The sequence below is a fragment of the Ascaphus truei genome, chromosome 1 (assembly GCF_040206685.1).
Source record: "Ascaphus truei isolate aAscTru1 chromosome 1, aAscTru1.hap1, whole genome shotgun sequence".
Lineage (NCBI taxonomy): Eukaryota > Metazoa > Chordata > Amphibia > Anura > Ascaphidae > Ascaphus > Ascaphus truei.
The window spans coordinates 97,772,665-97,797,677 of record NC_134483.1 but is presented as its reverse complement, the minus strand read 5'-3'; the positions used below and the strand labels follow the sequence as shown (position 1 = coordinate 97,797,677).

The following is a 25,013-nucleotide window of genomic DNA, read 5'->3' as shown; positions in this document are numbered from 1 at the left end:
TACTGCACATTTCCCAGATCTTAATAATGCGCTTATTTTCTTTAAATACTTTTTAAAGTGAGGATTCTATTGGTTTCCTCATATGACTTTTCTATTACAGCTGTACGTTCTTTATGTGATGGTATACTGACACTATTATTGCTAGTTGTCTTGTCCAGCTGTCACCGATTTATGTTCAGGTTTTTAAGTGTTTTTAGCGTTGTACGTTCCTTGTCTATAATTAATTAAATTGTTGTTTATATCTTCACATATCCAAGTGTGCCCAATTTTTGGAAGATCTCTATACCCCCTCTACGGATATACTCTTTTCTCTTAAAGGAAAAACAGAATCCACTCTAAAAAAAAGAAAGGAAAGAAACGTATGGATTTTCTAACTGTCTCAATGTTTTCATAGAGGGGGGAAGAGTACTCTGTTCCCCATAAATGCTATTCTACACTATATACATGTATGTCAGAGATGAAGGGCGGCTGAGAGATGGAGGGAGAAGTGGGGCTGATAAATGTAGGGGGAAAGAAATGAATGGAGGGAGGAGGGGGGGAAGAAATTGAGGGAGAAAGAATGATGGATGGGCGGAGGAGGGAAGAAATTAATAGATGGAGAGGGGAGATAAAGAGATGGGGGGAGGAGAGAGAAAGGGGGGAGAGAAACGGTGTGTGTTTTAAATATAATTTTCCTACTACACTTCGGTGTCCCCGATCATAAAAACGTAAAAGTGGTGACTCTGTTGTATATAACAACTCTGCATTCTAGCACAAAATACAGCATTCACCGCCAGAATAACGTGCAGTTTTTCGGGAGCCAAAGCCACATTATCATCTGGCAACTTTCCTTGTGACGATTTCCCAATCACCAGTCGAGCTGCAACACTTTGTGTAAATTAACCGTCACAAAGGCCCAGATCCACAAATCTCCATTATGTGACTTACCGGGACGTTTACATAACTTAACGCCACGATAACCCCTACTGCATATCTTGAAAGGTCAATAACAATGTTACATCATTGTCAGGAATAGCCCTGACATAGTTTCCTAAATCTCCCTCTTTCCAGTTCCTTTGTCTGTCCACCGAGTGTGCTGCTGTTTCTGCCTGCTCTGTCTGTCTCCTCTTGGTGCTCCTGTCCTCTTCCTCTGTCTGTCTTTATAGTTTCCTGTATCTCTTGGCTTTTGTTTTGTGATCCTGACTCCTGTTTCTGCCATGACCTGACCTGATCTGATTTGACCTGTTCCTTGTAGTCCTGATTTTATATTAAAGGCCCTTGCTATTGAACTAGCTTGCCCCAGTCTGTTTCCTGCTAGCAAGTAACGAGAAAGATGATCCAGGGCTCCACGGGTTTCTTTAGGAAAGAATTTATTCAAGATACACAACGTTTCGGCCTCACTTAGGCCTTTGTCAAGTGTCATCTTTCTTGTTGCTGTATACCTGGATTGCTGCAGATAGCCATTCCTGAACCAGGAGCTCCGGCATTGTGCAAGTATCGCATTTATTTGCAATTTTTTGGAGTGCTACACACCCATATATCTCTACATCTTGCTAGCAAGTCCCAGTCCTGTTCCCTAGTCCCAGTCCTGTTCCTGAGTTCCAGTCCTGTATCTGCCGCCTGCTTCCGATCTCTGCCTGTCACCATGATCACGCTACCTGCCGCCTGCCACCGACCACTGCCTGTGACCCGACCACGTGACCTGCTGCCTGTTACATTAGTTAAGCCATATCTAAACTTGCCATTACTCTCTCTCTCTGTAAGGATTGGCCTTCGGTCCCGCCCCCGTGATGCATCCCGTGACGAGACGGGTGACGCGCCTCACACTGAGCTTGCGCACAGGCGCCCTGCGGCCAGTCATGAGAACACAGAACAGATCGGGCTTAGTCTCCGCCCCGTGACACATCGCTTGACATCTCGGGCGACACGCCCCACATACAGGCAATGTGCAAGCACTGCGCTACTCCTTCCAGGATCGGGCTTAGGCACCGCCCTTACCACACATCCCGCGACACCACGGAGAATCTCCCCTGTGCACCTATGCGCCGGCGTCCCATCACAAGGGGCACGTAAGGGGTTAACACTTACCTACAATTACCTCACACCTGCGGTACACTCCACCCGTACTTACCAGTGGACAGAATACGTCTGATTATTCATCCCTCACAGCCTTGGGCAGCCCTGCTATTGGCTGTCACTCCTTTATATGCTCAGCCAGCCCTCCTCCAAGTTGGCTAAGCATAACCATAGTTTTGTGACTCGTGCTTGCCTCAAGCAACCTGCTGTTTTCTTGCCTTGTGCATCCTGCCTGCTGTCTCTTGTTGAACCTGACCCCTGATTGCACCTGGACCTCTGCCTTCTCTGACCCTTGACTTCGGCTTGTATTTGGACTCCAACCTTCTGTATTCCTGGACCCCGGCTACGCACTACGACCAAACGACTTCTCCAACCCCAGACCACTGCGAGTATCACGATCATGCTAACCTCTCCTATACTGACCCGGCTACGCGACTACAACTCTGCAATTCAGACACGGTTACGCGGTTGTAGGTTGGTGGTCACTAAGATCCCCACATCAGCCTCGCGGTCCTGCTCTGTTTGTGGTGAGAACCCGTTACACTTTCCTCTCCAGAAAAAGTTTGCGCACCCCTGGTTCTGATGGATGTAAGGCTAAGACATATTTAAGGTCAAGTTATTGGAACCTAACGCAATTTTCCTCTAAGGAAATTATGTTAAGCTTATGCTAATGACATGTAAAACCATTTTTGTTTATGCATATGGATTAGCTTTGAGAATACACGTTAACCTCGAGGAAAATAACAAGCATTACTAGTTTAGGTAACATCACGTTCTAAGCCCTGATTTAATAGAGCTTTCTGGATCTAGCCCAAAGCATGAGTGAAGAAGACAGGAAGTATATGATGGAAAATATCTCGAAAGACCATGGGGATAATGTAACTTGGGACTTCAGAGCTAAGTGAAAAAACACAAGACGTTTAAATACAAGGGAAAAATATAAAACCAATTAATTTGAGCACATTGCTTTTTGTGTGTGCGTTTTATGGATAATAACTTTCTACATTGATCCCAGGTGATATAAATGTGGCAGAGCTTCGCTTTTGGCGGTAGGGGTGGGTAACATGGAAGCAGAATGTACTGTATGTGTATCAACAACTCAAATACTGAATACCTGTAACTTTCTGTAATCATTTCCTAAACTAGCCTTTTAAGTAAAAATGCTGAATCTGCTCTCTGGCAGCTGCCTGCATAATGTTTCCCTTTCCCTTTCCGCTCATAAACCTACACATACAGTATTAGTCTCACTAATTTAGTTGTCAGGTGTTAAAAAACATTTCTCAATAATCCTCATTGCTTACTGTTACTGCTATAGGGGCAGTCTCAGGTACTTATCGCTGTTGATATCTTTTTTTGTTGTTGTTAATTTAGCCATTTAACAGAGTTCAATGTGGTTTTTTTTAAACATAAGATGCAGGGGATTTCTGGAGCTACTTTAATTTGAGCTTGAGGGATGCCCTGGTACCAGAGACACCGTACATACCGGTGAAGGTGCCGCCAGCACAGTCAAACAAAATCTCCTAAGTCTCACAGTTCAATAGGAAGCCACGACATCATCCGTCGTGGGTTCCTATTGATCTGTGTCACACAGGGGTTTAAACCTCCATGAAGTACCAGCAGCACCTTCACTGGAACTGTAAGTATCTCAGGAAGCAAGAGGTCCCCTAACATAAACGTGGTTCAGCTCTGGAGACTGCACCTTTCATATGATATTTTAATTTTTATGGTGATGGAATCCAGACATATCAGTCTCCAAAATCAAAGAATTTTGACTTAAATTAAGATGAATCATTCAGACGCATTGCTTGTGTTATGTGATGTCATGTCAGTATAATTCACACTATCAACTTCCAACTCGAACACTAACATTACTAATGGTGTATTTCTCGGTGTCTATGCCCCAAGTATGGTAATTACGGTAAAGAATGATAGGCACATTTGTGGAAGAGGGCACTTTTCTCTGCGGAATTGCAAGGTTTTAAAGCGTGGCAAGCTTTTGCAAATATTGACAACATCGCAAAAATCTTGTGCAAAAGTTTTGTACATATCTAATACCCAGTGCAAAAAAAGGTGGTTTTGGCTATGGGAGTCAACCAGTGAGGATAAAGAAACACATCATACTGTAGCTTCATTAACCTCACTGATTGGTTCACTTGCAATGATGCAGCCAGTTGCCATTTTGATTTCCATTATAATCTAGAAATGTGCACTAAAATCCTGGGAACTGGGTGGTTACAAGAAATAAGCAGTTCTGTTCTAGTCTGTTACCAAAATATTGTTTTAAAAAATCCAGCCTAGAGAAGATTGTGCCTTTTTGATAGATGTTGGTTAATTATTTTCTTATAATACTATGGAGTCAAAATAGTAAATCACCATGTGGGAAAAAGACTGGGGGAAATGCTGTTCTCTTTTCAATGTCAGAGTTCATATTACATGCACAGATTTTCTTTTGAAAACAACAGATGATATAACTTACTAAAGTATTATTTAAAAAAAAAGTGTGTGTGTGTGTGTGTGTGTGTGTGTGTGTGTGTGTGTGTGTGTGTGTGTGTGTGTGTGTGTGTGTATGTGTGTGTGTGTGTGTGTGTGTGTGTGTGTGTGCGTGCGCATCTGAACTGCAAGCTTAAGTAAGCACATCTACATGGAAAACATATGTTAAACTACAAGCAGAACTCCCTGCTGTATTTCTTTGTTTTCTGATTCAGGAAATAAACAAATCTAAACAATAAGAAAATACAGTACACCCATTTCCTGCCGATTATTTATATTGTAATTCATGTGAGCAAAGAGCTGCACATGGCATATTAACCAGTGCCACAAGCAGTTTAGTCAAGTTTAGCAACATGTTAATGTAGTCTGCCTTTGTTTTTGCAACATATATCAAGCTGTTTAATGGTGTAACTTTTTGATTAATTCAAGGATTCTTAAACTTATTCTGAACATTGTGCACACATCCTCCTAACATCAACCCTCTGTGCAACAGTAAACTTACTTAACGGGGCTTACTTAATATCTTGTCCACAAGGTACTTAAATCTAGGACAAGGATACAGAGGGCATGCATCATTAAAGCAGTAATCATGGGTACATTTTTATCTTACCTGAATCCGAGGGTCTACTAGAGCTCCTTGGTGGCACAAATGTCCACAGGACAAACTGGAGAAACAATATGGCTGCTGTGGTCAGGGCCCACTCCTGCGGCCAATAGAGAAGCCTAAAGAGAGCCCTGGACTTGTAAGGAAGGGGCGACACGACATAAGGTCGAGGGGCCCCTCCCAATAAGGTGCTGTGATGTTAGGCCAGGGGCAGGTGCTAAGGAAGGGGTACCTAAGGTGAGGGAGAGGAATCCTAGCTTCCTCTTTCTTCTAGGATCAACTGAAGCAAAGTCACATTTTTTTGATTCCTGGTATCCTGATCCGGAGAGATGGCTGCACGATGAAGAGGAAGAAGACACGGTCGGAGGGCCCAGCAGAGATGATGGCGGTCGGAGGTGAAGACGTGTAGATGACGGAGCTGCAAGAGGAGGTGCGGCATCGCGATCCAGAGTGGCTGCTGGCTCACGTGCTCGTTGGTGTGACTGGGATTTCAGCCAGAGAGATCTTCCAACGGAGCAGAGAGGCCGCAGCAGAGGTGGGCGGAAAGTAGAAAAAGGGGGATATTATCTTGTGGGTTTTTTCAGGCCCACAGATGTTGCTAGGTTTTTTTGGGGACGGGAGGCGCATTTAGGCATAGGTGGCATGGTGGGTCGGCTGCGGATTCCAGAATCCATTGGTGGATTGTTGTTTTGGACGATCCTCTGGCAGATGGCACCGGGTTGGGAAGCTAGCACGGAATCCGTGGTCTTGCATGGATGCAGTACAAAGTGCGGATTATGGGGGGCATTGAACAGTGTGCATGGAATGTGGTGAGGATTGTGGATTTTGTGGTATGAGGTTTGGATTTGGCATGGTTTTTGTCAGTGTGCGCAGATTTGGGGCGCATTGTATGGATTTTGCATAGATTTTGATAGGGAAGGGCAGATTTGGTCTGGGTCACGGAATTTGGGGCAAAATTCACGTGGATTTAGCTAAAGGTGGCGGATTTGCCAGGAGAAACTTTCGCAGATGGACACAGAGGCGGATTACAGGTAGAATCCACGCAGATTTAGAGCAAGGGCGAATTCCAGGGTAAAATCCATGTGGATTGGACATAATGGCGGATTGTGAGGATAAAATCCGAGCGGATTGGACACAGTGGTGAATTTCGAGGATAAAATCTGCGCAGATTGGACAAAATGGCAGATTTCTAGGGTAAAATCCAAGCGGATTGTATACAGCCACGGATTTTCGCGGAAAAATCTGCATGAATAGAACTGGATCAAATCTGCCGGCGGATATTGCGTCACGGAGCGGATTATGGATGAATAGGGTAGGAAAACATTTTTAGATTTTTTTTACACATCTTTAGTAGCGGGGCGAGCTCCAGCGGTGGAGGCCTGGAGGTGTCAGGACCTGGACCGACGAGCGAGGCAAGGACAGGATTCTACACGAGAGTGGGGGGGGGGAGTGTCTGTAGGCGGAACACTGCACCAAAGCAGGATATCGCTAGGAGCAGGCTGGAGAATGCGGCCGCCCAAGGCAGCAGGGAGTGGCAGACAGCAGGGAGTGGCAGAGAAAGAACTGCAGCAAGAACGGCTAGGACTACAGTGATCCCGGTCTCTGCTGAGCCCATCAGGGCAGGAAAGGAGGAATGTGAGTACAGCATGAGGTGACCGGGTGGCGTAGAACAGGATATGGCTGGTGTCAGATCAGCGAGGGGCTGGTAAGTTATGCCAGGACAGAGGGGATACAAGGGGGGGGGTGACTAGAGGAGGACAGGGTTTGCTTCAGGGTTTGTACAAAGGTGGGGGCAGGTAGAGATGGATATGAGTAGTGGGGGATCAGGGGAGGAGTAGGTGAGTGGGGGGAGGCAGAGTGCAGGGGAGGAAGTGGTAGCTTACCCGCCCAAATACTGGGTTCAGAGGGGGCATGGTAAGTGCATTAAGTGCAGGATGGTCTTCAGGAGGCGCGGGGTGGGAGGGTGCAATTTGACCAGCAGGGGGGGCCAGGGGGTAGGGGTAGTTGAGCAAGTGCCTGGGTAAAGGAGCGGAAGAGGATATGTTCAGAGCCTTGAGGGAGTTCTTTTGGCAATGAGGTCATAGGGGAGAGCAAGACTACTTCACTGTCTACTTAGTAATTTGTGTGATCTTTGAGATCTTATGTCTTTACATTTGTGTAATTAATTAGTATTAATTATTTGTACCTGTGTATGGGTATTTTTTATTTTTCATTTTTTTTAATTGTCAAAAGGTCTATTTGGTCCTATTAAATGTATTTTATACTGATCACTGTGCTGTGTGCATATTTTATATAGTTGTTCAGAGATTACCTTTGGGAGATCTCTATTTAGGAGACTGTGGGAAGTGACTCCAATGTGCCCAGCAACAAGGGGTTCTAACATTATGACACACAAGACAGCATGTGTGCGGATTCCTTGACTACTTTTGATTTCTAGGGACTGACATTGAAACAGTGAAAATGGAATACCGTTTCACGCCCAGGAAGCTGAGGGCTTTGGTGGGGGAATTGGAGTGGAATCTGAAGCTGCTAGACTATGCCTAGGTGAGGCAGTTTTTTTAAAAGTTGGGCAGATGGTCATTGGGGCGTTTTAAGAGTTATGTTAGACCCTGTACAAACTGTTAACAAAAATTAAACACTGAATTATTTTATTTGTTTTTGTCCAGGTCAAGCCCCTCTTGAAGTCTGACGGTGCGGGATTCTTATGTGCACTGGGCAGGAAAGAGAGCTTGGGATAAGGGCTGACTTGGCCAAGATGTTTTGGGTGGGCAGTAAGGGAATATGTTGGGTCCAACTGCTGCTCAAGTTATTGCGTAGGGAAAATGGTGCTGTATGGGTGGGGGAAATGTTTTGGCAACAGTCCCATCGCTGGATTTAATGAGGAGCACATGGCAGGACATAGAGCAGATCGTGACCAGATTTAATCAAGTAGTGATAATTTGGTCTAAAGTATTTCCTAGGTTGCGCTGGCATGGGGCCAAGAAACGATGCAGCGTTAGAAAGATCCGGGGGGGGAATAAATAAGGCTATGGCAGCATTTGTGCTGGATTCAGGGGGAATTACAGTAAGGCTTGAGGACCTGGAGAATATCAGGAATGATATCCTGATTCTAGCGTGGCAAGGCATGCTACAGAAGGCAGTGAGACTAGTGGCAGCTCACAAGGCCAGTTTTAGGCTTTTTAAATGACCTTGCTGGTGGTGGGAGTGATGTTACTCTGGGAGGGTGACTCAGTCAGTATTGGCTCCTGGATGGAGGTCTCAGAAGTATTTTAGTTGGGGAAGGCAGTACCATTCTGGACTGCTGCAGCAGCCAGAATAGTGATGACCTTCCAGGTGAAATTTGTGGAAGATGGTGCCATTCCACAGTATGTTTGATTGGGTGGTAGTGACCTTCCAATGAGGGATCTGTGCTTTCAGACTAAGGTACTGAATAGCTATAAGAGCACGAGCTAAGGGTATCACATTTGAGCTTTGGTAGATGTAGGCGGGGCAACCTGGCTGGCGCCCTGGTTGGGGATAAATATGACATAAATAAAAGCCGAGGCCGTTAATTTCTCCCAAAATGTTGTATGGTGTGTTTATTGGGAATGGGAGAGGGGTTCACCTCGAGGCATGGATAAGTCATGACATAGTGAATTTCTATTGATGTCCCCAGCAAGAAAGTTTGTAGTTCACTGAGATGTTTGTAGTTTGTGTGTCAAAATTGTAAAAATAAATATACAAATACCTCCGGAACCAGGAATCCCCAGATGTCAGGGAACAACCGATGAGCTCAGAGAGACCCCGCGATTCAGGTAAGATTATAATATAATTTTTTTTTTTTAAGGAATTGCTTCTTTTTTATGACTACTGGTGACTATTTTTAAACCATTTTGTTTTTCCTTGGGTAGGTAGGACTGCCTGTGTAAAGAGCACTTAAATAAATCAAACTGGATGCATACCTGAAATGTACTAATATGTAACTTAGTTTGATTGCAATACCTACTAAAAAGCATTACAGGAATGTATGTGATCAGAAACACAAGCAAGGCCATGACAGTCAAAACAATATACATTGAGGAAAAACATATATTACAAAACAGCTGAGTTTGGGTAGAAGCAATTTAGTTACAGTAGCTATCATATTACAAATGTCCAAAGTGGGGATGTGACCGAAATATTTGTTTTAAAACTTCACTTTTATTGACCAACAGAAAATATGCCATAGTGGTAAAGTCTTTAATAAACATGCAAAGCGTTTGATTCCAGCCTCATCCACTGATTTTAGGTGAATTGGTCTACTATTTGTCCCTTCTTCCTTCTCATCTTTAGAAGATGTTGTTCCTAATCAAAATATGTAATTCCACCTCAGAAGTGGCTGTAACAGAGCTAGAGGCAAAATGATAGGGGCCGCCACTCCAGTGGCATTCATAATCAATTTAAAGGAGTTTATTTCAAGAGAATCTTCTTGAAATAAATTCCGTTAAATTGATTATGAAGTCCACTGGAGTGCCAGTCCCTATCATTTTGCCCCTAGCTGTATGCTCACTTGCGTGAGGTGTCCTGCGCACCCATCGCGGACTTCCTGTTTTTGTGAGTGCCCCTATTTTCCCTATATGTAACCAAGAGTTGGAAGTTTTCCTGACCATGATGGATTAGTAGGACATACTTTAGCAGGGGAAGTGAGAAGGCAGTGTCCATATGGGTCACTTTTATTCATTTGGTGGGTAGCTTTGAATGGAGATGTTCTCCAGCATGGGGAAAATGCCTTCTCATAGTTTCACAGGAAACCGGGACTATTGTTTTACAGTCACTCTTAAGGTTAGATTTCTCTGTCATGGAACGGGGAGCGCCAATGTACTTGGTGGATAAGGGCGGTACTGCGCATGCGTGATGGGGCCTGCAAGCTCCTATTCTATGCATGCGTGATGGACGTGCGCCCATGAGCAGCGTGACGTCACTTTTGTTACGGTTTTTCATTACAAGGCAATGCTTTTTTCCCATTAAGACCCTGTTGGAAGCGCCAGCAAAGAAGTTTCACTTAAAAAAAAAAAAAAAACTTTTTATATGTGAATGCGTTTAATTTAGGACAAGTCTAATGTACCAGACTGCTTGAACGACCCTGCAATAGGTAATATTCTTAAAATCCTAGAGGCCGATTAAGGAATTGTGTGATAATGATTAAGTGTCACTTACCAAAACCTCTTTCAATTTTTTCTCATATGTAAAACTGTAACATTCAGAATTTTCTTCATCTTTTAAAAGGTCAAAGTTATATTTGTTAGCTGGTAGTGCAGTCATAATCAGTGCCTTCTTTAATTCCTCGACATATTTTGGCCTCTCCATTTCCATATCATTTGCCTCCTTGGAGACATCTTCTTCAGATACTATTTTTGAAAACAGACAGAAAAAGCAAAGATGACTACTGCCCGTCTCGCAAAACACATTATTTCAACTGGCAATGTTTGATGCTCCTTATATTTAACGGGGGCCTGTGCCAGGCTGCGGGATGAGAACTGCCATTTAAAGATAGTAATATTGGTTTATCACAAACAATTCTTTCAGAGGTGGGAGTCTCAGATGTGTAGCATTAGGTATCAATTCATAATTTCTACATATATTCCTAATTCTTTGTTCCCTTTCATTCCTTATGTGTGTCCTGGCTACATCTCTTAGGGCTGTTATATAGTGGCCGCGTGCGCTATGCCGTGCGCGCGGCACTTATAATTAGCTGAGGTTTGTCAGCCCTTCTATACAAGGGCCACACGCGCTTGGCAGTGAGCGTGCATCCGTCCGACAGCGGGGAAGACGGGGAATAGAATGATTTTGCGCCGCTACCGGCGCTGAAATGTATGTATATATGTGTGTGTGTGTGTGTGTGTGTGTGTGTGTGTGTGTGTGTGTATATGTATGCATGTGTATGTATGTGTGTGTGTGTATGTATGTGTGTGACTGCACAATGTTAATAAATATTTTATTTTTACCAATGTGTTTTTTTTAAATAAATAATAAATTATACACACACACACACACACAGTACCTCACTCGCGCACAGTATACACACAAAACGTGTGCGGCAAGTGCACGCGCCTTCGCACAGGCACTCGTGCGCGCACGGCCGCACACACAATATAACAGCCTTTACTGTATCTTTCATACCAAAATCTTTTTTTTTTTTTTAAGGTGCTCTGGAAATGTTTTTCATATGATTACTACAATCAAGTTCCTTCTAAAAGAAGGAAAGAAACAAAAGGCATTGATTGTGCTGGCTTGTATCAGGCATCAAGATCTTGATGAGTATACCATGACACGCGTCAGACTGTTCTGCAGGTCGGTTTGCATCTCCGTATCACAAATAATGGGAAATGACAGTGAGGCACAGAAATTGACATATGTTATTATGATAAGATGCTTCAAGAAATACCTCTCCTAAATCCTATTATTTCTTACAATCACTCCCCAATATACAGAGACAAGCAGGACAAAGGAGGTACAAAGAGCCATGTTTACTACGATGATTTAGTTACTATGGCCCAAAATGACAATGCTAAAAGACATGTTGAAAATGATATTCCATGTCAATTTAACGGCAAAAGGCTTTTGAGGCATATTGAATTGCTCCCTAAATTTCAAGTATCCTTGTAGTATGCAGAAATGCACATATTTTTATGGCAACAAACAAGCAATGCTGTTTTAATTATCAGCTTCTTTTGAATGGGAAATTTAGCAAAACGGTAGGCGAATCAGCTCAGCATTTGGTAAATAAGCATGTATTTAAAGAATATTTCATCTGTGCCCTAATGACGTACCTGGTGCGTCATGGAGCGGTCGGCCCAGTCGAAACAGAAGTGGCACCCTCTCTACTTCTGCCTTCACCAGCTGGGGGCAGTCATGTGATCGCTGCTAAAGCAAATCAAATTACCGGAAATGCCGGTGGTTCCGTGGCACTCTGGTGCCCGCCGGATCTCCGGCACTGAAAAGGTTAAATATATCTGATCTGCCAACATACTCAATATGCAAGCACTGTTTTTAATCAAGATTTTGCCCAAATATTTTCATATATGCAGGGAAGAAACGAAAATATTACAAAAATTAGACAAAATGTATTATTGAACTTGTTAAATATTGGTTTCTCTGAGATTTACCTTCACCGATCCAAGCTGCGTGACCATCACAAAGTGTTGCAGTGAATCCGTTACCTAAATCTTTCTCCCAAACTACTTGCAAAAAATAGGTTGTTCCTGGGTCTGAAAGTACGGTGATTTTGCTCACTTTTCTCTCCATGTTCTCGTTGTTGTATCTGTTTCAGAAACACAGAAAAAAAATAATCACATTTAACAACATTTTAAAATCACAAAAATATCATTTAAATATTACTAATATTGTCCTTTAGCCAAAAGACTTAAGTAATCTCACAATGAAGGAAAAAAGCTGTAACAACCATTTTGTTACAGCTCCACTTATGAGATCTCTTAGGAGCCATATTTACTTTACGAAATTTGAAACTGCCATGGCTTATTTATTTATTAAAAATTGGCCCGTTCTGAAGACAAATTCGCAGGAAACCATTCCAAAATTAACAGGGTTATCAGAGGAAAAAGAAATGTAAAAGCTTTTATGGACTGTTCAAGAAACCTAGGGGGGTTTATTAAACTGAGATAGTGCCAATGGGTACACTATCTTATGTTACACAGCATGTGGGTAACCTGCTCAGGGCTGCAGACCAAGCAATATCCTACGTTTTTTTTTAATAAATCAATTCTGTACGATGAGAAAATACTTGTAGGATAAAAAAAAAACTCTGAATGACATTTTTAATGTATTATAATGTAATATAATGCAACAAGCATTTTTGTTTCTATAGCAACCATTTACAAAGTCACATCCCCTTCCTCTTCTGAAACAGGTTTGGGCCACCATTTTTTGAGCCCTGCCTTCTCTCTAGCAGTGCAACAATTGTATCTAGTGACTTGCTGGTCACATGATCTTCCTCACACAATTTTGCATCTTTGGTCCTCTTCTGCTGCACTGACAGCCATTTAGTGAACCCGCGAGTGAATATTCGCAGATCGATCACAGGAGAACAGATTAATCGGCAACTTGGCTAATTACTTATCATTGTGTGGATTGTATTGATGTTTTAAAACCAGATACAGAACATGAAACACAGACAGAGCTCAATGCACATCCAGCGGTACCGTGCCTAAATATACATGTATAGATATCTATTAAATAAAATGGTCTTTTAGTTTAACATTTTGGCCAAATTGTTGTAAGCCCCTGAGCCACTTTACGGCAGACCACATCTCAAGGGTCCCTACACTAAAATAAATTCTTAATAACCTGTGCATTGCCAGGAAGAATGATTTATAATAAATCTGTCAAAATTAGTTGCAAAGTTCTAAGTCTGATTGAAGCTTTTATTAACCTGTACATTACCAGGAAAAGCACTCTGTATTAGATTTGTCACAACCGTACTGCAAGCAAGCAAGTTCCCCTGAGAGTGGGAGATGCTATGGAGTGAGCTTTTAACCATTTAAAAGTGGGAAAGGGTGAGCTTCAATTAGGTAGGAGGTTGCCAACCTCCAATCAGCCAAGACCAGAAAAAACCTGGCAGCTTGGACTGCTGCTTTAATCTTTAAAGAGTAATTAGTTTAGCGTATGACCCAGGATGAAGGACCAAGAAATAAATGGCATATCGGTAGATGTAATACCCATCATTTGCTCTCTAATTTGTTCCCAGAAATGTAATATGCTCGTACAATACAGCAACTGTAGGCATTAGTTCCATGCTCCCCACAGCCTCTCAACCAAAGAGAAAAAACTTTTTGATGTTATGCTATTAAAGAAGTGTCTAACATCGACACTCTTGCAACTGAGAGATTCTCCTCGTTCCAGGTGGTCCAAGATAAAATAAAAACCTATTTTTAATTATCACAAATATGAACATTAGAACAAAAATAGTATAGCTATTGTGAATACTAAAACCCAGATGTCAACCCCTTCAAGGGAAGCATACTAGAGAGAAAACCAATGAACCATAATTTTGCTCACAAAGGCAACTGTGGACAAAAATCGAAAAGTGTATATACAGTCGCTTAATAAGAGTTAAGTAATATTTAGGTAACTGAAATAATTTTTGTTACTTAACATCCTAGCCAATCAAGAGATGGTAAAGGATATTATTTAGATAAATCAGAAACAAATTAACAGATGAGAACGAAACCTGCTATAATTATAGAATTCTAGCATGGTAAAAACCTCAAGAAAAAATAAGCTCTAAGTGATAGATTAGAGACAAAGCAATACAGATATTGTGAAAGAGAGTTGCAGTCAATGGGAGTTAAGTCTTAAAGGGAAGTCTTGCAATACATCATGGAAAAATCCTGACAATCTTGGATTGCATCTAACTTTGCAGCTGATCGTGTCCTGTAAGGCCCAGGGTTTTGCTGGAACTTGCCCTTATGCTGCCATCTTGGTTCCTATCAGTCTCCTACTTAACTTCCTATAGGAAGTTACCGAGCAATGGTTTCTGTTTGTCTGCAGTTCCCGCCGTGTTACCTTGTATCTCCGGTCCTCTTGCTTGTAAATTTCCCGTTGCCAACTCCTGCTTGTGACCCCGACCTTGCTGCCTGCCTTGACCTCAGCCTGTGACCCCGACTCTGCACCTCTGCTGCCTGCTTTGATTCTCTGCTTGCATTCCAACTATGATAACTCTAATCTGGACTCTGATCTGTGAATATATACTCTGACCTTATCCCTGCGGGTTTCCTTCCTGATCTGAGATGAGCACCGTTATACACGCAGACTCAGGCAAACTCTCCAGACTTTAGTACATTATAGGAAAGTCGCTGGGTTGTTGGTTATCTATCGTTTGATCATCTTTTGTTGAAAACTGTACCACACTCCGGTTGAGGTAGCTGAATCCTTGACTATTTCGTGATGTCCACTGGTGAGAGACCTGGAGCGTTTAGGAACTTCACAGTCTCCAAACGCATTTATGTTTTAAAGAGTAAGTCCAAGCAGCACTTACAAAAATAAAAAAAAGGCCTCCAAACAATAAATAACTGCAGGTTCTATCTCCTGCAGTGGGTGCACATATCACGTATCATTCCCCAACTCAAAACGACAACTTCCAGAAGAATACTATCAGTGTTCGTTGCAGGCATAAAGTCACTCAGGGGGCGTCCATCATGAAGCTTTGCTGAACACATACTTCTGCCATGGGACCTTGACACCCAGAAGTAAAGTGATTGTAATCCTCTCCAGGCTCTGAAGTGCATCCCTGGGCTGACCCACAGCACCACTGATTTCTCAGAAGGCAGAAGACCAAAAGTGCACACTCAAATAGTGAGTATTGATTCCAATGCAACTAGAGATCGTTTCGATTCAAGGCCCTCAGTCTGGAGCCACATTGTCGGGTTTTATCCCGGGAATAAAAGCACAATTCACCCCGTCTGTTAAATCTGCAGACTTTTTCTACACCATGAGCAAAGTTTTAATGGGCCCAGTTGGATTAGGACAGAATAGAAATCGGCATGTATCAGCAGCCATCATAAGACACATCCTCCTGGAAGTCCAGTCTTAAGCAGTTTTACTTAAACTTCCATTCAGACATTAAATATATTTTTTTACATTTTCTTTTACACTTTTCTTTTTTTGTTCATTTCTCTCATTCATTTATTAAGAATTCCTCATAGAGTACAGTGCAAAGCCCCTCATTACAGTCTATGGGAAGGTTGATCAAGCTTGTTGAAGTTATAATTTAGGTGCATAAATTACGCCTCCATATATTACACTTGCTTTTTTCCACACGTGTGAATTTTTAGCACCAATCAAACAAATAGCTTGCAAAACTTCACAAGAGAGCTACACAAACCTTTACATGACATCTATGAAACAGAAATTGATATCAGTCAGATCCAAAATGTGTGTGGCCAGATTGCAATGTTTCATGGACAAAAACAAAAAAAAAAGCAAAACATTTACAGGCATACCCCGGTTTAAGGACACTCACTTTAAGTACACTTGCGAGTAAGTACATGTCGCCCAATAGGCAAACGCCAGCTGACGCATGCGCCTGTCAGCAAGTCCTAAACAGCAATACCGACTCCCTACCTGTTCCGAAGCTGTGCGCAAGCGGGGAGACTATAGAGCCTGTTACACATGCGTTATTTACATCAGTTATGCACGTATATGACGATTGCAGTACAGTACATGCATCGTAAAGTAGAAAAAAGGTAGTGCTTCACTTTAAGTACATTTTCGCTTTACATACATGCTCCGGTCCCATTGCGTACGTTAATGCGGGGTATGCCTGTACATGTTTTATTTAGCAAAACAAAAGTACTGATAGGTTTGTCGCTAAACTATCGCTAACATGAATTGCCAGACAGCAAAAGAGTTTGGTCCCATTTGAGATTTGATGTATTTGTAATTGAAAGACATACCGTAATATTGTGCCTTACGCCGCGCTTACAGTGCCGGCGACGCGACCGATGAGGTCACCCATCGCCACTAGCGAAAGTTATCATTTAACTTTTAGCGATGTCGCGAGCGACAGGGTCATTGATTGGTTTACAGACAGACAGTCACATGTGGCGACAGTCTGTAAAAAATCTAATTTAACCCGCTCCAAATTTTTGGTCGCAACGTCGCTCCGTCGCCCTTACTATAAGCGCTGGCGACAGAGTCAATTGTTTTGGAGCAACATCGCGTCGCCGTCACTATAAGCGCAGCCTTACTATCTACCTCTCCCAGGATGACATCCAAGAAAAAAAAGTTAAAGATCCTATTATACTGTAGGGTAAATCACACATCAAAATTCGATTGTATGAAGTTATATTCTAATCACATAAAAATCCACTGTGAATAGAGATCTGACAGTGTTCATAGTACTTCTGATAACCCTAAACTTCAGAGAAGTCTGTGACTCCAAAGGCTTGTTCATTTGTAAAATGGAATTGTCGCAAGAAGAAAATTACTTATAAGTACTGTATAGATTACAGAGTTTAAAAAATGAAAGAAATGTCACTTGATGGGAACTAAAAATAAATCATGTACTGTACAGTAGCTTGTAACTTTAAAGGTCAAAAAGGGCAAACTTTAGAGTAGTTCATTTCAGAAAGCAAAATGAAAGAGTTATTCTCATAAACATAAAGAAAATAGTGTCCCATAGGAAAGTGGGCTACGCATGACCCCAAACGGGTGACCAGTCACATTTTACAGCATTACGCATCTGAGAAAAATATATTGGGGCTGAGAGATGAAGTGTGTGAAGATATCCTGTATGAACTGAAAATATATTCAAATATGCTTCAGAGTTTCTAGAGAATTAAACAATGTTTATGTTGAGCATCACCGAGATTAAAATATAAACAGCTCTTCTTAAATCATGCTCTAGCATGCAAACGTCTTGGATGAGTGTATATAATGTTTCTTTACAAGCCAAGTTTAAAGCTGGAGAAGTTGAATGTCTTAATTATGCCACACAAAAAACTTTTAATGAGATTTAGAGGTCAACTGTAGATGACATCACATTTACAATAAGAAGATGAAAACAGTACAGATAGTGTGCAATCATTGGAAATGAATGTTCATAGCAGCTTCACAGTTTAGACTTTTTTTTAACAAAGCATTTTGTTTAACGGTGCTGTGCCACATTTGGACTTTGCTCTTTACCGAATAAAACCATAAAAGGTAAGATTTGTAATATTGTTAGTGGTAAACATATTCCAAACAATTATGGCCCCATTAATACAATTAAAGAATATCACCCATAGGGCTGTTCTATAGTGCGCGCGCTTGCTGCGTCGTGCGCACGGCAGTTTTAGTTGGCTGAGGTTAGTCAGCCTTTCTATAATGGTGCCGTGCACGCATGGCAGTGAGCGTGGAGCCGGCCGACAGGGGGGAAAGATGAGTAAAATAAAGAATTTGCGCCGCTACCGCCGCTGAAATTTATGTATATGTGTGTGTGTGTGTGTGTGTGTGTGTGTGTGTGTGTGTGTGTGTGTGTGTGTGCAATGTTAATAAACACTTTATTAAAGTATTTCTTTATTAATTTTTTTCAAAACTTATTTTATTTAACACACACACACATACATACATACATACACATACAGTACCTCACTCGCTCACAGCATACACACAAAAAGAGTGCGGCACCTGCACGCGCGTTCGCACAGGCGCGCGCGCACGGCCACGCCAACTATAGAACGGCCCTTAGATGGGTCATTTATCGTTTTATTTTTTGCTTTTCATCATTTTTTTGGAGGTGGTACACTACAACTCATTCGGACTTTTAATAAATAAATAAATTTAAATGGTACAAATGATGTACTGTAACATACTGCACCAAACATACACGCACTAATTGGATTTGCTCTTCTGATCCCATTGCTCTTACATTGTACATTCTCATTGTGACGTAAGGGGGTAATCAGGCTATACAATAAAAGTTAAGCCCATCTGGTTACCCCTGAGAACCGTGGGTCCCTGGCAGCTACAACGCACCATAAGGCAGGGGCTATGTATTATCAAATGCAAAAGGTAAAGAGTCCCCTGCATTTCCACTTTTCATGTTCCCTCTGCCCTAGACTCATGAAACTTTCTATGTGTAAGTTTTCGGTGGGATATTTGGGTAGAAATGCAATTGGTTTGTTTGCAGGAGTTCGGGGGCCAAAGTTACAGGTAGTCCCCTAAATCTTCCCGGCGTGCAGGCATGATTTGACTGTACACGGGTTGAATTACACTGGAGCTGCCCAGTGTCCCCCAGACTCCTGGTTTTCGAGCCCAGATATCCTAGTCCTATTTCCCTTACAGATATAGGTCTCCCCAAGTTATCCTATGTATTAAACTATGTTTTATTATGTTTGATGCATTTGTTATAAGTCTCTACGCAGTCAGCCCGGGCATCTACGTAGGCACCAGCATGTCTTCATAGAGTCCGTAGTTCAAAGGAGAGAGGATGTCCAGAGGTGAGAAAACAGTTTGGTGGCGAGGAAGGGCGATTGTCCATGTCCAGAGAACAAAGGGCACCCTGTGGGGGCACCTTTTAAGTCTGCCAGACCTGGCGGAGCCTGCCCAGTGGGTGGCAATGAGTTAGCCGGGGGAGAGAAAGCTGGCAGGCGCATCTCCCATTGGCTAATTTGTATTTCACGCCCTCTCGGCTTTTCGTGCCGGCTTGGCACGCTTCCTCCTCTGACGTCAGCTATTGGCTGGTGGGAGGGAATTCCCACTCTCTGATTGGTCACTCCTCCTACCTCCATGCTGAGGATAGCTCAGCGAAGTGTATATAAGGAGATGCCCCAGTCAGAGAACCAGACCATATAGTGACTTGTGTCGATGAAGCTAGGGCGGGCTTTTCAAAGTTGCTCTGTCACGAATAGCAGAGCAACCGGCTTCGTTTTTAGGCTAGGAAAAACTGCCCAGCAGAGACTAAGTCAGACGCGCAGTCCAAGGTCTGAAAATTGAACGTAGCGGTCGCGGCTAGGAACTGAAGCCGAAAAGAGGACCAGGAAGCCCAGGTGTATATCCCGGTCAGGGCAAGCCTACCGAAGCAGGCGCCCTGCAGCTATTTGAGCCTAGATTTAACCCCCAGACCCTCAGTAAGTGTGATTTTGTCTAATTCATTGTGTTGTAAGCAGGTTTACCCAAATAAACTGCATTTTGTTCTTACTACCTTGTTTTGCCTAGTGAATGATCCCGGTACAAATATATTTAGTGTTAAAAGTCCTGGTCTCCTGTGACACTCATCTTGAAGTAAAAATAGTGAGATGTCTCCGTCACAGTGTTGGATCTTGTGTCCCAGATTAAGGCAGGAGACGTAGTATTCCTCTATAGAGGGTTTATTTACAAGGATTAAATAATACACTAACAGGCCCACCGTCCCTTTAAGTTAAAACAAAATCATAAAACAAACGCCTACTCCTCTTAGGAGACTAACTACACATTCAGCTTCAACCCTAACTGGATGGACAGCTAAGCTGGTTACCACCCCAAAACAGGTACTATTATAGTTAACCATATACAGTCTCTGCACACAGCAATATAGGGTTTCTCTTATCTGTTATTGCAGGGTTTGGAGCAGACATCCCTGATTCAGCACGGATGCGTCCTTCCTTTCTAGGGGAGCTTGGAACCATGAGAGCACAGAGAATCTCTCCTCTGTAAATTCAATGTTAAGGACAGGACATCCCAGCTACAGTACGGTCTCGTGCCCTTCCTTCTCCCTGGGATTAATAACCCAGGCAGTCCCAGTAGGCTCCGCGACCACCATCCAGCGAACCAAGTGGACTGGGCCAGCTTCACATAGCTGGGGAGAACTCTTCTCTGTCTTCCTTCTCTGGGAACAGCAGTCAGTCTCATTGTGTACTGTATAGTCACTTTCTGACTTTTAAAACTCCATGAGTAATCAGTTCAGCCTGCTCATGTACACATTCTCATCAAGCTGCCCAAGAAAAGATTTACATTGGTAAAAAAAAAAAAAGAGAAGAGAGAATTAAAGAACTTTTGTAAAATGCAATGGGGGGAATACTTAAAACTACAAACTTAAAACACACATTGCTGGTGTAGCCATGTCTGGTTTTGGCTACCAATCTGCCCTCCCTGACATGAAAGCCCTGGTAATAGTGCAGGCAATGTCAGGACCAATCCAGGGATTTCCCCCACAGTAAGCAGCTCTCTTGAATGGCAGGGGATAGGTGGGACAAGGCCTGTATTCTGCCCAATCCGGGCTCAGACCTTGTACCTTCACCCTCTGTACTTAAGAGACTGCAAATCTAAATGTAATCAGTATCTCTACCCCTGAGAGACAGGTACTCACAGAAGATTGTAGCTGGCATTGGCACCAGCTGTCCACTCCCCTTGGGAGTGTGAAGTGATACTCTCCCTGACTACATATTAGAGTGAGGGGAAAGGTAAGGACTGCCTCCTGTGCCCTTGACCTGGGGTGGATGTCCAGGGACCATCCTGGGGTTGGAGACCTGTCAGTTATACTGTGCTGAAGCAGATGCAGTTTGTGTGCTGTGTATGCAGAGGAGCAATAAAAGGTTCCAGTTAACTATACTCCTGCCTAGTGTGCAATCTGTCTGGGGGGAGTGGAGTAGTTCTCTGCAGGAGTTTGCCTTCATCTTCCTGGAGCCAGCAGCAGATGGAGGCGCTGTACCAACAGAGATAAAGACCAGTAATTTACCCCAGAAGCCTGCCCAGACGTCCCCAATACCATTGGCGGACCACTCAGCACCCTGTGAGCCAACAGGTAGCAAGCACCATACACCATGTAATGGCAGGGTCTCCCAGAGGGTGGGGAAAACACTGTTACATTTGGAGGCCAGGACAGGCTTTCAGCGAAGCAAAGCACCATGATATGAGGTATGCTTCCAGAATGAGTACTAGAAAAGGATGTAAAGTGGTACTAGATATATAAAGTGGTACCCCAAAATATTATTTTGGTATGGTAATTAGCACGTTCCATTGAAATAGTTATGTGTCAGACCAAGGTAATGTTAACAATTATATAGAATTCAGAAACACATCAAGAGCTGCATCTGATAAAGTATAATTTAGGTTATGTAATAAACTGTATGTATTTGTCTAAAGTAGGATATTTTTCTAACAGTCACCATGATATGTTATATATTATGTACTAACTAAATTATGTGTGTAGGGTGCTCATAGGACGCATCAGATGACCTCTGGGAGCTCTTGAAGGAGTAGGTAATGGGGAAGCATGGGCTCCCGCGCAGCATTAATTCTGCCAGTCACAATCGATCTTTGCAGGTACCGCCTTTGGCGCCGTAATTTTTTGCCTACTGTACTATGTCCCAGGCCTAACACTAGCGATGCTATATATGTGTGATTAGCATATTAGAAACAATACTTTGTTTCAGCACAAGAGATTGTAACTGGGCTGTGATAATAGCCAAAACACAGACTTCGTTAACAACTGTGAATCCAAATACTAGTACACTCCTGCTCCGACTGATTACATGGCTGTTAACCCTTGCATTACACCAGGGATACCTTAGACACACTATAGATATCTAAGAGTATTTAAATGAGATACTGTCCCACAAATTAACCACATACCCTTTATCCCTAACAATTAATAAATGCACTTATTACTTTATTATTTCTTGATTATATATTACACATATTAGGTTGTGTTATAGTTGTCACTTCTCACTTTGAATTAGCGATTTAGACTAGAATTAATCTGTAAGGATACTATCACCATTATCTCACTATATAATTACCTCACAAGATTACCAGCAGCAATAACAGTATTTACATACATCTGCTAAGTAGCGCTATTCATTTAGGTTTTAAACAATTTCTTGTTAATAAATATTTATATTAGTGGGGATGGGCAACCCTCCCTTTCCAGTGACTTACACGTTGAGCTCCTTTTTCTATTAAGAGGTTGAGTGCACACTTTGAAAAATACTCTTTATTTCTTTGCCGATTTACATTCCCTGACACAGCAGACACAAAGGTGACAGAGGGGGCACTCCATTCGCTATCATTACAGATTAAAATTATGTAAAATAATGCAAATAATTCACATCTGCTACAGCCCATACCAATATCAGGAATGCATCTGAAAAGGGCAAAAGTACACAAAAACAATTAGATAAAATCTAAAAAGATATCTGTATTGCAGATATCAGATACATTAGTTTCCCTCACAAGATTAAAAGTGTGACTGTCACCGGTGATACCTATTTATTTGTCAGACTACTATGAATACTGGGATGTGGGTATAATTACTCTGGTGGTTACAGGGAGAGAGTTATGGGGTATTTTATACTCTCAAATTAAATTGAAATGAAACAATCCTCCTTTATCAGGGAAGCCAGACCTAAAAGTATAACAGAAGAGTGATAAATGGGAAAAGACACACACACAAAGATCAGCTCAGGCCTCTGGTCTTTGTCACAGATGTAAGGTTTGGGATTTAAAAAAAAGCATGGGTTCTAAACCCCTAAAACAGATTCATCCAAAAGGTGTGTACTGGATATATGTGGATTTCATATTTTCTATTACTATTATTTGTTGGTAATGTAATGGCTCTCTGTGTTATCCCTTTTTATTTTGTAAACTATCTGCTGTGTGTTTTTTGTAATCCTTTTTTCTGTAATAAGCACTGCATGACTTTTGTAATAAGTAATGTCTTTGAGCTCTAATTGAACCTATTACCTTTTGAAGAGATTGACCGCATTTTCGGACACGTTTTGCTAAATTTGGATTTTGTTTTAATTATATATTTTTCTAGTATAAGGACTCCTCCTGAGGTGCAAATCCTTAATTGAATCCTGGTGGTGGTGGCAGCACAAATCGGGGTGTAGTGTGACAGTTTTGAGGTGAGTGCTCACTTTTGGAGCCATGCTGGGACGAAAGTGGGACCACTGAAAAGCAGGATGTTGTTAACCCCTTTCCAGACACACACACACACACACACACACACACACACACACACACACACACACGAATAAGCGTGTACGTGACAAAATACATACAATTTTCATATATAATCTATTCTAGACATAAAATAGCCATTGATGTGTTCCAATTGCCAGTTTACTGCCAAACTGCTTACATTTGTTATTGAAATTAATGTTCAGTAGATCATAGAATACTACTGTGTCTGACCTGCTAGGCTTCCAAAGATTCATATTAGATACAGTATATTCATTACTTGTAATATAGTTAAATCTGATTGTCTTTAAACTAGATAGAAGTAGATAACCAGCGTTGAGTGGAAAGATTTGTTGAGGAGGACGCTGAATGCCGCGCTGCCTGCCTGCCCACCGGGAGATCATCCGGGAACCCAACCCAGAATTTCGGGACTGGAGCCGAGCGATGCGAGCCCTACTGAGGAGAGTTGAGAGAACCTCCAACACCCCAGCTGATTGCGTTTCTACACTTGCTCGATTGCGCATTTTTATGTGACACTATGTGAGTGTATTTTATCTTTGAATCTATAGATAAAAGTGTTTTATCAGTCCACATTATTTTGGTTCTTCACCTTATTTTACAAGGGCTGCTGTACCTGGGGACACAAAAACCACAGACACAAAGACACCTCAAAGACATAGTATTTGCCACAGTTTTGGATATGCACAAAAGATTTGGGAGTTTGTGAGTACACACTCTGTTGGATTTTGACCAATCAAGTCCACACTTTTACTGTATATAGACATATTGCACTATATTTTGTATGTTTTTTATTTCATATGCCTGCGCTCCCCAAAACATCCGGATCTCTGAAACATGCGAATTAGCGCTTTTACTGGGGTAGAAGAGAGGAGGAGAGACAGACTGAGGCATTTCCCAATTTTCATATCGCACAGAATTGAAGAGCTGGAATAACATTTTATTTAAAAAATGGCATTATTGCACGGTTTGGACATGCCAGAACTGTTTAACGAACATGTCTTTAAGAGTCGCTAAACCATAGTCTTAGGCCACGTCCATAGTGAACGCGGGCGAGTGTGCCAGCGTTCACTCGGCGTCCCCACTCGCCTGCAGCAGGAGAGATTCTGTCCTGCATACAGAGGCGACGGCGTGTCAGGGGCACGGCCGGGGCGTCACGGAGCTGGTTCACACTCATTGGGCGAACCACTCAAGTGACCCGGCCGTCGCGTGGCGAAGACAACACTTTTTGTCTCGCGGTGCATCGGTTGCCTCACTATGCACATGCGCGTTGCCCTCAAGAGTTTGCTTTTGGCGCCAGCGATTAACCACTATGGACGCCGCCTTAGTAATGGTTGTAACTAGAGTTTTCGCATATTTGAAGAAAAAGTAATAAATAACAACTACACCACAATATTAACTTCCTCCCAAACACATATTGGAGGGAATGAATGCTTTACGTTACATGATA

General features: G+C 42.4%; 1 protein-coding gene across 2 annotated transcripts in view; it reads right to left on the bottom strand.

The window, feature by feature from the left end:
* Positions 1-25,013, bottom strand: part of XRCC4 (X-ray repair cross complementing 4) — a 367,562-nt gene that overhangs the window by 305,096 nt on the left and 37,453 nt on the right. For both annotated transcript variants that reach the window (XM_075592518.1, XM_075592527.1), the window contains exons 2-3: positions 12,274-12,428; positions 10,325-10,515 (exon numbers count right to left, since the gene is read on the bottom strand). In XM_075592518.1, coding sequence (XP_075448633.1) covers positions 10,325-10,515; positions 12,274-12,412 — 330 coding nt within the window. In that variant the 5' untranslated portion in view covers positions 12,413-12,428. The remainder of the gene's footprint in view (positions 1-10,324; positions 10,516-12,273; positions 12,429-25,013) is intronic.